General features: G+C 40.1%; 1 protein-coding gene across 4 annotated transcripts in view; it reads right to left on the bottom strand.

Moving 5' to 3' along the window:
* Positions 1 to 15,921, bottom strand: part of lrriq1 (leucine-rich repeats and IQ motif containing 1) — a 154,467-nt gene that overhangs the window by 6,883 nt on the left and 131,663 nt on the right. For all 4 annotated transcript variants that reach the window (XM_080191179.1, XM_080191181.1, XM_080191180.1 and 1 more), the window contains 2 exons: positions 1,644 to 1,704; positions 1,043 to 1,163 (listed from right to left, as the gene is read on the bottom strand). In XM_080191179.1, the coding sequence (XP_080047305.1) occupies positions 1,043 to 1,163; positions 1,644 to 1,704 (182 nt within the window). The remainder of the gene's footprint in view (positions 1 to 1,042; positions 1,164 to 1,643; positions 1,705 to 15,921) is intronic.

The following is a 15,921-nucleotide window of genomic DNA, read 5'->3' as shown; positions in this document are numbered from 1 at the left end:
TTTAATCAAATTTGTTACATACGATCTCCCCACTGATTATCCTTGATTAATTCTTGCTTCTCCAAGTGGAAATTAATTCTGTCCCTCAGAAGCTTTTCCAATAATTTACTTACCACTGATGTTAGACTCACTGACTTGCAAAAGTAAATTACTTGTTTATTTCCTATTTCCCTTCTTGAGTAATGGTACCACATTAGCTGTCTTCCGGTCCTTTGGCACCACTGCTATGGCCAGAGATGATTTTAAAATTAGCATCAGAGCCCCTGCAATCTCCTCCCTTGCCTCACACATCAGCCTAGGATACCTCATCTAGGCCTGGAGATTTATCCACTTTTAAGATCACTAAAAGCGTTAACACCTCCTCCTTCTAAATGGTAATCACAGTCCCTCTCCCTGCTTTCTATACCTGCATCGTTCTTCTCCATAACTAACATAGATGCAAAATACTCTTTTAATACCTCAACTGTGTCTTTTGGCTCCACACACAGGTTGCCACTTTGGTCCAACTGTTTCACCTGTTTGCCCACTTGCCCTTAGTATACGTATAACACATCTTTAGATTTTCTTTTATTTTGCCTAGCAGTGCTCCTTCATGTCCCCTCTTTGTTCTCTTAATTTCTTTTTGAAGTACCCCTCCCCCTGCACTTTCTATACTTGAACAGGACAAAACATGAAACAAATGCTGCCAAACTCCAGAAAATGCGGGACTTCACGTGAGGTAGAATGGGCTATCTTAGTAGAACATCATTTTTGAACAGCCATCTCCATTTTGTCCTACGAGCTGCAATAGTAGAATCCTGCAATGCACTTCCACCTTTCACTTCATCGGTAATATACAGTTATGGATTTCTAATATTTCGTGGAACAAAATGTATTTGAGCACATGCATTATAGCACATGCAAAACGTATTTGAGCACATGCAATTTAAACTAAACTACCATTTGAAAATAGTAGAAATAATACGTTAAAATTCCAACATTTGTACCATCTCAATAATCAAAATACTACAGCAAATTCAAAGAATGCAGAATTCTGACTTACTTGCAGATCCTGATGAGCGCCAGTGACAATAATTAAATCCATCATTCGGTTGGCTTATAGTACTACCACTGGTCACGGAGACAACGTCTAAATCTGAGCACTCTCTACCTACATGACTTGCCTGGGGTAACAAAGCAAAAGTAAATTACTTGTTCTGCATGCAAATCATTAAACATTTTTTGAAGTGAAAACTGTTTACAAATAGCATCTAATTAGTGTGACTCGCTGGGGAGACACTTATTATTGGTTCATTGCAGCTTGCTCAAAACTATCTTGCAACTTTGTTTGATAAATAGTTAAAAAGAATTACGCTAACATCTGAAAGTTAATCTTTAAGTACATGCCAACTAGAAAACTCCTGGATCACTATTTCGATATCAACATCTACATAAGCACCAGAAGTATTAGAATATATAGAACAAAGTAGATAATCACTAGACATGTACTACAATATGTGTAATGAGTATATTAGGACATTGCATTTTTAGAAGATATCTGCACTACAAATTAACAGTGAAAATATGTCACCTTAGCATTAAAGTCCCTCTATATAGAACTCCGTATGCATTAAACTTGCTTGGAGCTGGAGGCAATTTCTTACCATAAGTTGAACCCGGCCACCATTCAGTACTTCTGCATCCAGCTCTGGCAGGAAGTGAGAACTGGAAACCCAAGAGAGAAACAATAGTAAGTCTAATGTGCTCATCTAAATTTTGACTGACTGAAATGCACAATTTTGAGTAAATTATCTGGAAAAAGTACAATATTGAAATAAACTCAACCATATAACATTGTGCTAATAATTACAATCCATTTGCCAATACATGGACAAATTAGGGGATGTTCACAGTAACTTCATTGCAGTGTTAATGTAAGCCTACTTGTAACTAATAAATAAATAACCTTAACTTAGTAATGCCACAATTTAGCCTAAAATACCAAACTGGCCCATTTCCTAGCATAATGACAGAATGTTATTTTTAATCTTCAGAAAGATCAGTGGAAGTTTGCAAACTATCATAATTCTGCAGCAGTGCTATTTAGCTGAAAGTTTTACCATTTCTTCTATAATTAATTTCTGTTCTTTTTACTGTACCGCAACCAGTCATGTAGATCAAAGGTGGACTATGGTCGTGGACCGTCAAGCAACTGAAGGGCTGGTGGCAAAATCAGGAGCCCAATTGGGATTAAGTCCAGTTAGGCAGCCTCTGGCTGCCAACAGTTCTTGGCTCTATTGGGGGGCAATTTTCCCCCGGAGTTGAGTACCAGGTGGATATATTGCCCCTGAGCACTGCCGATCAATTAGAGGTTGGGAGCACCCCCGGGAATGGCGCTCACAGCCGGCACTGCAATGAGGCCAATCAGATAATCATTGGAGCCTCTGGATGAAAATGGGTGTTGCTGGGGGAGCTTATTGTTAAGGTAAGTGGGTGGCTTCTGGAGGGTCCCTCTATTTCTACCGAAGGATCCCTTGTGCAAGTAACGATGCTGGACAATGAGGTCTAAAGAAACCATTTAAAATGCCTCAATTGGCCCCTGGATGGGAAGACCATCCTGGCCCCTTTCTGTTTTGGATTTTATGATGAGCAATCAGGAAGGTGATGAGGGGGTCTCCATTCCGCCCTAATATACAGTCCTCACTCCCGCCTCCGAAGAATCATTAAATTCCGGCCTAAGTCTTTGCAACCAGCTGACCTCTGTCAAGGTACCAGCTATTTTATTCAGTGCATTACCAATATATATAAACATATAAATATATAGATATTAAAGAGTTACAGTAGGATAAGTCTCACATTGTGTTAGTACAATGCAACTGAAATGGAAACAAATATCAACTGATTTGGTAGCACAATGACATTATTTTGCAGTGATTAACTTCCTCACAATTCATCATTTAATCATATTTACTTTCAACTCTTAGTGACCAACATTTCAAACCAAGGCTTTAAATTTATTATTCCTAATACAATAACCTTTTTATGTTTTAAGAAAGAGTATTCAAAATTCTATGGCATAAGGATGAGTTCTACTTTTCTATAAAAGTAGTGGTATGTATGGTCATAAACTATAAAGTATTGTTTGACTTGAATCAAGTATATATTTGGGTGTTACAATAGTTTAATTTAAAAGTACCAGATTATCTCAGCCCTTCATGTCCTTTAACAGTTTAATAAGCTCAAAAGAAACTTGCTGTTACTGATTAAGAGTATGGTCCTATGGCATAAATCTGATATTACTTAGGGACTGCATAGACAAGTACAAAATAGGAACCTCGTAGCTGAATTTTAGTTCCAGATTAATAATGAATACATGAGTTTAAAGAAAAAGAGTTACCTTTTAAATAATTGATTCATTATTTCATTTGGTGAAAATTCAACAAAATTTTTATTAAACTGGCAGTTTAATCTATTTTCACATAATGCATGACTGCCGTTCGATGCGCTTTGTTGGGATAAATGAATACAAGACAACAAAAACATACACAGTAACAAAATGCACATGATCGCTCCTAAGAAGCCTAAGGGGTGCCAAAGACATTTTATACAGCGTGTCTAATGGTATTTCAGGACCAGTTATGGCAAGCATTCAGCTGCAGGAAATTGTGAAAGAAAAGTTATATTCTGAGATCTCGCTTTAGGTTAAAAATCAGTGCGGGTAGGGTGCAGTTTGGCTACTTATTTACCTCCCCTACCAAGAATGATGATCTGTCATAGCTTCACCACATCCTACTAGCAAACCCTCCCATCTACCCTGCCCCTTCTCCTCCCTCCAAACTAGAAAACTCTCCTCCTCCCACTGTGCACCACCCCACACAACCCTCCACCAGCCAGCCAGAAACCTTTTTAAATTCAGAATTACAGCGTGCAAGAGAAGTTGAAGTTACTTGCATGGAGATTCAGGGCACATACAGAGAAATAATACTTTAAGAACTGGAAAATTTGTGTTTAAAAATAAATTGGAGTTGAATTAATGTGATAGAATAGAGACATGGTACTTTTAAGTGATCCCCAAGTGTATGGGGCAGTGTTCCAATCACTGCTAAATCGCCTGCAACATTTGTTTGTTCACTTTTTAGAGATAAAGTACATCTGCATAATGCCTTCATCTGAATTAGTTTTAGTTTAGAATTGAAAAGCAAACAGATGCAAAGACATTAAGGTTATTATAATTTACAAACTACATTTGTCAATCTCAACAATTAAACTTTTAGCAGTTTGACATTATCAACTATTTTAACACAGCTGTTAACACATTAACATCTCCCCTGGAATAACAAAAGAATATTAAGCAAACATGCTAAATATCTGTCAACTAATACAATTAGCAGGTATCTCTGGGTTCATGTCTTCAATTCATTCTTGGGATCTAGGCATTACTGGCAAAGATAGCAATTCATTAACCTCCCTTAGCTACCTTGTAAATACAGTGGTGGATCTTCTTGAACCACTGGTGGTTTGTTACAGCCAAGTGCCCACTTCAGATGGCAGTTCAAACTAAACAATGTTGGTTTGGCAATGAGGTCACACATTGGCTGGACCAGGTTAGAACAGCAAGTTTCCTTTTTTAAAAGACATTAGTGAACCTGTTGATTTTTATAACAATCTGACAGCCTTGTGTTTTTTAATTTCTCAAATATTAAAATACTGAATTCAAATTCTCAAACTGTTATCGATTAATCTGAACCCCTGTTATCTGTGTTATTAGTCCAGCTCTCTGGATAAGTAGTTCAGTAACAAAACCATTCCACTACCAAATCCCATACCGAAATGAAGCTCATTTGAATTAAACAGTTCAGATTTAGAAAGAACTTTTGGCCAGTCTTAAACTTTAACCAACAAGTTATCTAAATTAGTAAATTTATTTTTATTAAAATTTATTTATTAGTGTCACAGGTAGACTTACATTAACATTGCAGTGAAGTTACTGTGAAAATTCCCGAGTCGCCACAGTCCGGCGCCTGTTCGAGTACATTGACGGAGAATTTAGCATGACCAATGCACCTAACCAGCATGTCTTTCAGACTGTGGAGGAAACCAGAGTACTCAGAGGAAACCCACACAGACATGGACAGAATGTGCAGACTCTGAACAGACAGTGACCCAAGCTGGGAATCAAACCCTTGTCCCTGGGGCTGTGAGGCAGCAGTGCCATTCGCTGTGCCACCATGCCGCCCCTGGACATTTTATTTTGGTTATTTCAGATTTATTTTGGGAGGCTGGGGAGTTCTTCCATGATCCTTTATGAGGTATTTATTAACTGCAAATGCTAAAATATGTTTGTTTTGCCACGTTTAAGAGAATGTGCTAGTTCTTGCGATTCACAATGGATTTTTAGATAAAATTACACATGCCATGCCTTCCTTACTTTTCTGCGCACCTCAATTAAATAATTACTTTATTTGAAGTACTGTCACATGACATTCCTGTGGAACAAATGAAAAGAAAGATAGATTTACAATTATATAGTGACTTGCATGGCCACAGGGAGATCCCAAATCACTTTGTAACTGAAGTTACCGTTGGTAGTAAACACGATGTGGAGATGCCAGCATTGGATGGGGGTAAGTATAGTATGAAGTCTCACAACACCACGTTAAAGTCCAACAGGTTTATTTGACAGCACAAGCTTTTGGAGTATCAGGCTCCTTCTTCAGGTGAGTGAGGAGTTGTGTTCACAAACAGGGCATATAGAGTCACAAACTCAATTTACAAGATAATGGTTGGAATACAAGTCTTTATAAGTAATCAAGTTTTAACGATACAATGTGGGTGGAGAGAGGGTCAAGCACAAGTTAAAGAGGTGTGTATTGTCTCCAGCCAGGACAGTTAGTGAGATTTTGCAAGCCCAGTAAACACAGCCAATTTGTACATGATCTCCAGAAAAGGGTGCTGTTCTTTAAAAACATCTACCAATTTTTTCCAATAGGAGAACATCTGGTTAAACATCCCTCCCTTTGTTGTGTGGCAAGCATTTGAAAAATTGAGATTCACAAAAATTCTTTCCTATGGAAGCAAAGTTGGATTGGCATATTGGAGAGTTACACGATAATAGCAGAGCTTGCTTGCCAGGCTGTTTTAAGCTGAAGCCTAGGTATTTCTAGAAGGACGCAACACAATGTCTTATTCTGCTTATAAGGCAAAGTTATGTGCAACTCAATTGTTTTTTTTCAAGCCACAAATTTTAATCACTGTAAATAGGCACACTGTATTATCAGTGAGAAGCTCATTTCTCTTCTGCACATCCTTATTTGAATTATAGGATAATTCCTAAAGCTACTTAATTGATTACATGTTAATTAGAAGAAATGCTTGTAGATTGTTGTACCTTTCAAAACTCAGAATAGTCAGCAGGTAAAGATTCGACTATTGACAGCTCCACATTACAACCACAGGGTTCTGCTGGCCATTGCTCAATCTCAACTTGTCCTTATTGTTCCCCCTCCTCATGGCCGTTTCCCTTCCTCACCCAGTCATTTTTCTAAAGACCTACCTGATCTACATTCAACACAGCAATCGCAGGTTCAAATGTTCTTCTTTGGCGAGTTGCCTGGAGATGCGTGGCAGGTGTCTGAAACTCACTATTATAATGTAAATTAGGTTCAAAGTCCAATATTGGGTGTGCTTTGGGCCTACTTGAAATTCTAATTTGTAGACCCATGTTTTATGCTTTTTCCATATAAATGCTATGTTGTGAAATTGCGGGAAGGGTGCATATACCCCATGAAATAATTAGGGGAGAAACATAACATTTCACTGCTTGGAGAAAATAGCATGGATTTTCTGCTTCCCGATCAAGCTACAGAGCCAAGTTTGTACCTCATTTTTCTATGAAAAATGAAGTCAGCATTCATAACTTTAGTACCAATGATCTGCAGCAAAGCATAACTAATGAGATCAAAGAAGATAATACAAAAATAGGAAGTGTGGTCGACTGTAAGGAAACCTATAAATGATTTTGGGAGAATATAAGCAGGTTAGTGAATTGTACAGAGGGATGTCAAATGAAATTTAATGCAGATAATTATGAAGCCATACATCTCTAGAGGCAGAATGAAAAGAAATATACTTAACTTGTAAATCTTTAAAAAAACTGTAAAGACAGTAAGAGGTTTAGATACACAAATCTTGAAAAGGAGGTCAAGTTGATAAAGATGTGGAAAAAATGTGTAGCAGGTTAGTTTTTGTAAATGGATGCTTGGAGTACCAAAGTGAAGAAGCGACATTACTCCAATAAGAATCATTGGTTAGGATTTCATTAGACATCCTGCTATCAGGTGCACTGCTCAAGTTTCACAGGAATTTAATTGGCAAAAGGTGGCATGTGTTATATCCATCAGGTGATCAATGGGAAATCTGATTATATTTTGGGTTTCATTTTAATATTTAGGATGAGCTACCAATGCTAATTGCACACAGTGCTGACAGCTTGCTTAATGGGAAGGTGGGATATTTGATCCATCCGATGCTATTTTAAAGAACATAAAAACAGGAGAGGGCATTTGGTCTTTAGAGCCTGCCTGGTCATTCAGAATGCTCACTTCTGATCCGATCTTCTACTTCAACTCTGGCTGGGACTTTATGGCTCTTCCTGCCAGTGGGATCGTCCAGTCCTGCCGAAGGTGACGTCCCTTGGTGGGTCCCTTGACAGTGCAGCTAATGAGTAACGTAAATGGCTGTTGACTTTGGCAGGATGGAAGATCCTTCCAGTGGCCAATGATGAGCCACCTCCACTACCAGAAAACTGGCTGCGGGCGGAGGGATGGGCGGGCGGGGTGGAAAATGACAGTATCCATCTATCCACACAAACTTTATATCCTTACTTCACTTAGTATCTAAAAGTGGATCAATTTCTAATTTATAAATACTCAGTGACTGAGGTGGTGATGTATTGGTATTGTCATTGGATTAGTAATCTGGAATCCCAGAATAATGGTGTGGGGACCCAAATCCCACCATGGCACATGGTGAAATTTGAATTCAACAAAAATCTGGAATTAAAAGTCTAGTAATGAGAATGAAACAATGTTGATTGTTATAAAAACCCATCTGGTTATACCAATGTCCTTTCGGGAAGGAAATCTGCCATCCTCACCTGGTCTGGCCTACATATGACTCCAGACGCATAGCAGTATGGTTGAGTCTTACTTGCCCCCTGAAATGGCCATTCATTTTGAGGGCAATTAGGGATGGACAATAAAGCCCAGTCAGCAATGCCCCTAAGCAAGTGAAAAAATCCAGTTCTCTGGGTTAGAAAATTCCAAAGATTCACAATGCCTTGAGTTAAACAAATGTTTCTCATCTCAGTTGTAAATGGCCAATCCCTTAATCTATAACTTAATTTATCCCTTAGTTCTAAAATCCCCAGCTATAGAAAGACCCCATCACTTCACCTAGCCCCCACCCCTGCCCAGCAACAACCTTGTCAAGTCCCAAAAGAAATTTATATGTTCCAATTTGATCATCTCTCATTCTTCAAACAGAAGGAATATAGTCTAGTCTACTCAATACCTTCTCATAGGAAAATCCCCCCATCCTAGGAATCAACCTAACAAACTTCTGCTATTCTTTATTTTTTTCTTTAAGTACCATATTTGACAATATTGATTTTTTTCATGGAATGAGTGTGTTGCTGGCTCTGCCATTATTTATTGCCCATCCCCAATTGCCCTTGAGTTTAAGCGTTAACTACATTGCTGTGGACCTGAAGTCACATGTAAGCCAGACCAATTAATGATGGCAAAGTTCCTTCCCCAAGGGACATCAGTGAACCAGATGGGTTTTTAAAAAATGCAATAGTTTCATGGTCATCATTAGACTTTGAATTCTAGATTTTTATTGAATTCACATTTCATGATCTGAAGTGGCAGAATTCAAATCAGGTTCCCAGCACATTGCTTTGAGTCTCGGGATTACTCGTCCAGTGACAATACTACTACACCACCGCCTCTTCATGGCTCTCCAAATTTCACAATTCTTAACAGCAGCTATCTTGGTGTTGTTCTCAAATCTTGTAACTGTTCCACTTTTGGGACAGTTGCAAGAAAACAGAAAATGCTGGAAAATCTCAGCAGGCCTGACAGCATCTGTGGAGAGAGAAGACAGCCAATGTTTGGACTCAGGATGCTGTGAGATCTGCAAATATTTTCCAACAATTTCTGTTTTTGTTTCAGATTCCAGCATCTGTGGTATTTTGCCTTGATCTTGCTGCTTTTGAAAGTGCCAGTGTATGTTTTCCTTTGTCTTCCAATTACTCTGCTGACCTCAATTTTACCAGTCATGACAGATATTCTACTTTCTCTCTCCTACGTATGTGACCAAGGAATTACATTTGTTGCCTGATGACCATTTGCAAATGTTCTTCTTGTGTGTCTGCTTTCCTCAAAATTTCCTCATTAATTGTGTTTTCAGCTTATGTCTCAGAAATCACACATCTCGGTTGCCTTTAATTTATCTCCATTGCCTTGCTCATCTTCAAACTTTTGCATCCGGTAACATTGACCAGATGTAGTATTTCAATAATCTCATTCTACTTTCCACAGAGGTGTTCTTATTACTCAAGGAGGCCTGACATTTTCGTGAAGGTGGCTTTTCCAAGTTTATGCGCTTCCTGATGTCTTGGTCCCTTTTCCCAACAGATGTCATTGGGATACCCAGATAAGACTATGATTCTGTTTCATTTCTTTTGATTCCACTGTTACTTTGCATCCAGGTGTAATTCTTTCCTTTGCATTCCGTTTTGCCACAGTTTAATGATGATCCATATCTTTTACTCTTGTGTTGAATGAAACCTGAACTGTACACTAGCAGCACATGAGTGCACAAGAGAAATTCTATCAGTAAAGCTCCACCACATCCTTTGGATTCAATGGGAGGAATGTTGAATATTTTGAATATTCAACATTGAATATTTTGAATATTCAACATTGAATATTTTGAATATTCAACATTGAATAATTACCATAATTATACTGTCATCTGCATATCTCATTATCCTATCCAATTGTCTTCTTGCTACCCATCTTTCAGATTGCATCCACACTGTTGACCTTTGACTAGGTCCCTCATTGCTGTATGTTGTCATAGCACAACAATATGACAAAGAGAGGGGAAACCAATAGGCTGTCACGGGCCATGGAACATGGCATTTTAGCTTGGAGGCTTGGACTCCAATTGATGTTAAGTGAAAATGATTAGTGCATTTAAGCACATCAAAGTGCATGACAGCATTGTAATCCAAATGGCTCATTACCCTTTAAGTCTTACATTTTTATTAATAGAATGTCACACAGAGGAGATCCAGGGAAAGGAATGGGTCCAGCTGCCCCATAGTTTTCTCACCTGGATCTTCAGGTTTTGGTGCAAGACGTCGAGAAGAGGAGACCAGACATCCACCTTGCTGGCCAGTGTAATGCACCCACAGCAACCAAGAAAGCCTGGATTCAAATTGTGTTGTGGTGAGCACAGCAAGACACAATTAGCGCTCGTGGACTTGATGCAGGAAAAAGTTCAATGAGCTGCCACATTCTGACAAGATGAGTAGCTTGGCCCATCCACGCAGAGACAAAGGGCAAGGGTTATAGTGGCATGCTGCAGCTAAGGTGCGACACCTGGCACATGCCTCTGCTTCAGCACTGAGGCTTATATGAGTAAGTGGTTCATGTAGGAGAACACAGCACACACATGAAGGAGCACCGTGATAGACAGGTGCAGCAAAGAGCACTATCCCTCCCTGCACGAATGCATGAAATGACTGAGATGGTATTGTCACATCTTACAACCCACCCACTGTTAATTCAGATACCAGCACATCAGAGGGATATAGTCTGCATGGAGTTGGTGGCACAGGTGGAAGCCACCACACCAGAGTGTAGGAGAAGGCGTTAAGAGTCAGAGACATCTGTGCACTGCCCGCTTGAGAGGAGGGAGGGAGAAAAGTCATGATGACGTTCTAATAGCAGGAACATGGAGCCTCATGAGTCATTTTTGGGGCACACTACTTAAATATTCAGCAGCAAATGTGTGGACATCTGGCAGAGTTACCTGAAGCAGTGGGAACTCCAAGGTTGCAAATAGGGTTCTTCGCCATCATGAACTCAACATTGTCCCAAGGTTTCAACCATATGAGCCAATCTTGTGGAGAGATACATGCAGCAACACACAATGGATGTAGGGGGGAGCAGAGTCTCACCACGAGAGGATACAAACCTTCTTCAGTAACCTAGATCAGTCCACTCAGTTATCACTAATATTTATGGAATACATGAGGAGCTGTGTACCTTTAACTGGACAGTTGCACTGCTGGCTCAGGAGCTGCTGGAATGGATAATTGTTGTAGCAGCCTACCCCATTAATTCTACCTGAGGACCAATCCAGGATTGTGTAGGTAAATGAGGAGGGTGGAAGTACCCAGAACTCCTCAGCACCCTCATGTTCCTCCAACTTCCAGCCCCTCTGGCAGAACCCTGATCTGGTGAATGTGTGTCAGTAATCATGGCTGCCCATGCAGAGACCACAGTCTGAAGTAGATTTCAACAGATGCTTGTACAACCAGGAAGTCTACCACCTTCTCACTGCTGTATAGACTAAGATGTGAGTAGCCTGCCTCCACTTCCCCCAAGGCAACACCAGGGTCATATTGTATGAGTGTGTGAGAGTGCAGATTGCCATTTCACCTACATCACTAATAGGTTCACCATGGTTATAATTTTCACATTGTATATAGCACATTTGAGCACTTCTTTAAGATGTTTACTTAGACTTGTACATGACTGTGTTTTTGCATACAAGAGAGCTCAAAAGGAATGGTAATACTATGAAGGCCGCTCTTACCACTAATAATGAGGGTGACATGCTGACGTCCATTTTGACAAGCCAACAACAGGATCAAAGTTACTGGCTGATTTGTGATGCTTCCTTCTCTACTATATTGCATAAGATTCAACAGCAATGAGGCTCAAGCCCTGAGCTGCTCCTTGTATCTTTCACTGTCCATCCAAGCTTGACTTTAAGGAGGCTTCATGAGGAGATGCTGGGCAGCTGGTGCATCTGAAGTATGAATGCTGGTTGTAAGGCACATATCCACAGTGCAATATTGCACACTGGCCTAAGTATAGGCATCTCAGCTTGAGGGACCATATATCATCCAGGTAATATTGGTTTTCTGCTGTGCCCGTTACTTTGTAATCCAGGTGTCTCAGGACATGTTTCAGCAGAAGATGGAGGCATGTGGAAGCCAGGAAGGGTGCATGTATTGTATAAGGGTAATTTGCATGAGAATAATTTGTGCACAGATTGTCAATTGCACCCAGAGTAGAAATGCTACTCAAATATCTTACCTAATTTCAAACAGTTAAGTCTGTGGAGGTGAGGTTCTGATTATTCTACAGGAATCGATTGAAAGTGTTCAGAGAACAGACCAAATTAAGATCTAAATGTTGTGCAACCGCACAAATTAAATGATGGACAACACATCAAATTTGAGGAAATGGAAGAACTTGTTCTTATGTTAAAAAGCATTTTGCCCCATTGTTATGGTGTTGATCCAGATTTCCAATGCTAGTTTAGCATCGGTGCATAGCAGTTCCCACTTGATGCCATACAGGTTGAATATCTCTTAGTCATAAATCTGAAAACCAAACACACCCAGAAGCTACGCTTTTTTTAACTTCATTGACCTTTAGCAGGGACGTGACCCAAGCCGACATAAACCTTACTAACCTCACCCGACCTTTTTTATTCAGTGCAACATCTTACTTTTTGAGGCATTTTATTTACTTTAGATTAGATTTAGGCCATTGTAATGTAAGTAGGTCTGGACCTATATGTGGTATGCAGAAATAGGAATTATCTGAAATGCAATCAGCATTGACGGTTTCAAATAAAGGATTCTGACCTACACCAGTTCTGTTGTGTGATTGTATTCCTTCCCTTTTTGCTTCAATCCATGGAAGGACTGTGTTCAAACTAAATTAATAAAAAGTGTTTTCATATTTTGCATAGCATGCGAGAATTCCAAGAATCAGTTATTATAGACTCAGTTATTGCAGACTCTCAATGTTGAAAAAATGGACATACATATGTATCACACGTTGAAACATTTCTTGACTAGACAAGGGCTCTTTGGGCCATGAATATACCCTCTAAATTAGTTGATAATCATTGTCATCATTATCCCTAAGGTATGCAATATGAACTGTTCGCATCTTTAACTTGTAACTATAACATATTCTAGAGATTTTATAGGAGACCACATTGACAATGGTCAATCTCAATTCCCTCCTTTGCGAAAGTCATATATTAATGTAAAAAAGCGGGTCCCAGAGTTACATGAATTGTAGATATTGGCCGAAATTCTCTAGCCTTTTACACCAATGGGATTCTCTGGTCCTACTGCAGTGAATGGAGATTTGGCTGAGCGCCAAATTCCCCGTCCTAACTTGCGGTGGCAATGGGGTGTGAACGGCCAGAAAATTCCGACTGTTGTATTTTTCAAGCTAAATTGGCATTGGAACAATGCTGCTATTGCCAATGCTCAGGTGACACTTTACCCTCCTGCTAGTTTCCAAAATGCTCACCATTAGATTAAAAACAGATTTGTGGAAACCAAAATAATCTTCGCTATATAATATGAGTAAGAACCTTGGGACTGATGTGATGCACATTTAGCAATGACTTCCTGTTTCCTTGAAGGGAGGGTAACTGAATATCCTTAAAACCGCCTGTTGTCCATCATTTAATTTGTGCGGTTGCACAACATTTAGATCTTGATTTGGCCTGTTCTCCAAACACTTTCAATCGCTTCCTGTAGAATAATCAGAACCTCAACTCCACAGACTTAACTATTTGAAATTAGGTAAGATATTTGAGCAGCATTTCTACTCTGGGTGCAATTGACAGTCTGGGCACAAATTATTTTCACGCAAATTACTCTTAAACAACACATGCACCCTTCCTGGCTTCCACATGCCTCTGTCTTCTGCTGAAGCACATCCTGAGTCTCTTGGAATACAAAGCAGTGGGCACAGCAGACAACCAATATTACCTGGATGACATATGGTCTCTCAAGCTGCGATGCCTATACTTAGGTCAGTGTGCGATATTGCACTGTAGATGTGTGCCTTACAACCAGCACTCATACTTCAGATGCACCAGCTGCCCAGCATCTCCCCATGGAGCCTCCCTTAAAGTCAGCTTGGATGGACAATGAATGATACAAGGAGCAGTTCAGGGTGGGCCTCTTTGCTCTTGAATCTTATGTAATATAGCAGAGAAGGAAGCATCACAAATCAGCCAGCAACTTTGATCCTGTTGTTGGCATGTCAAAATGGATGTCAGCATGTCACCCTCATTATTAGTGGTAAGAACGACCTTCATAGTATTACCATTCCTTTTGAACTCTCTAGTATACAAACACACACAGTCATGTGCAAGTATAAGTAAACATCTTAAAGAAGTGTTCAAATGTGCTATATACAATGTGAAAATTATAACCATGGTGAACCTATTAGTGATGCAGGTGAAATGGCAACTTGCACTCTCACACACTCACAATGTGGCCCTACTGTTGCCTTGGGGGCAGTGGAGGCAGGCTACTCACATCTTAGTCTATACAGCAGTGAGCAAGATGGTAGACTGCCTGGTCTACCACCTTGTCGGAATCTCCTTCAGACTGTGGTCTCTGCATGGGCAGCCATGATTACTGGCACGTATTCACTAGATCAGGGTTCTGCCAGAGGGGCTGGAAGTTGGAGGAACATGAGGGCGCTGAGGAGTTCTGGGTACTTCCATCCTCCTCATTTACCTACACAATCCTGGGTTGGTCCTCAGGTAGAGTTAATGGGGTAGGCTGCTATAACAATTATCCATTCCAGCAGCTCCTGAGCCAGCAGTGCAACTGTCCAGTTAAAGGTACGCAGTTCCTCATGTATTCCATAGATATCAGTGATAACTTAGTGGACTGGTCTAGGTTACTGAGGAAGGCTTGTATCCTCTTGAGGTGAGACTCTGCTCCTCCCTGCATTCATTCTGTGTTGCCGCATGTGTCTCTCCACAAGATTGGCTCATGTAGTTGAAACCCTGGGGCAATGATGCTCCAGCGAGTGGGAACATGGAGCCTCATGAGTCACCTTTTGGGGCACACTTACTTAAATAATCAGCAGCAAATGTGTGGACATCTGGCAGAGTTACCTGAAGCAGTGGGAATGGAGTTCATTGCCATCATGAACTCAACATTGTCTGCGGCACCAATGGGAAAGCATGCTGTTACAAAATATGTTTGGAACAATGTGACGTGCAGATGTTGGGACTCTTCTGAACAGTGCCTGGGACTACCTATGGAGTACAGGGTGGAGGCTGACAGCAACTCTGGACTGGGGAACACCACAGCAGGAGATAAGATGAGCATCTATAGGGCATTATTAATGAGGTCAGAGCCAGAAGATATGGCATATTCTCCTGCCGGTCTCTTCAGCAGGAAACATCCCATGCTCCCACCCCTGCCAGGGTAGCTAGTCCCCAGATGGGAGAATTACACCCTATGTCTTACTTAGTCACTACTTGCTCAGTCCCTTTTTTTCCTTTTCTGAAAGTGTCTACCTGAATGATTACATTTACTTATTTGCCAATATCTAAAACAGGTTCAATCTATGCAGTAGTACAGTTCAGTTGTCCAAAGATACTATTCAAAAGTCAACCAATTTGGCTGGTACACAAAATGTGAATAAAGAATTTCCTATGAAACAGCCACAGAACCAAAGTCAAGGATTCTATTCCATTCTGTGTAAATAACAGATTTACTTCCATCTTCAATGATGAGACTAAAATCCATCTCCTACTTCTTCACAGCATTAGGATTTGTAAAAGATGATCGTTCAGTGGTGG

The sequence above is a fragment of the Carcharhinus amblyrhynchos genome, chromosome 6 (assembly GCF_965287045.1).
Source record: "Carcharhinus amblyrhynchos chromosome 6, sCarAmb.v2.hapA, whole genome shotgun sequence".
In the NCBI taxonomy this organism is placed as follows: Eukaryota; Metazoa; Chordata; class Chondrichthyes; order Carcharhiniformes; family Carcharhinidae; genus Carcharhinus; species Carcharhinus amblyrhynchos.
This window is presented reverse-complemented; position numbering and strand designations above follow the sequence as displayed.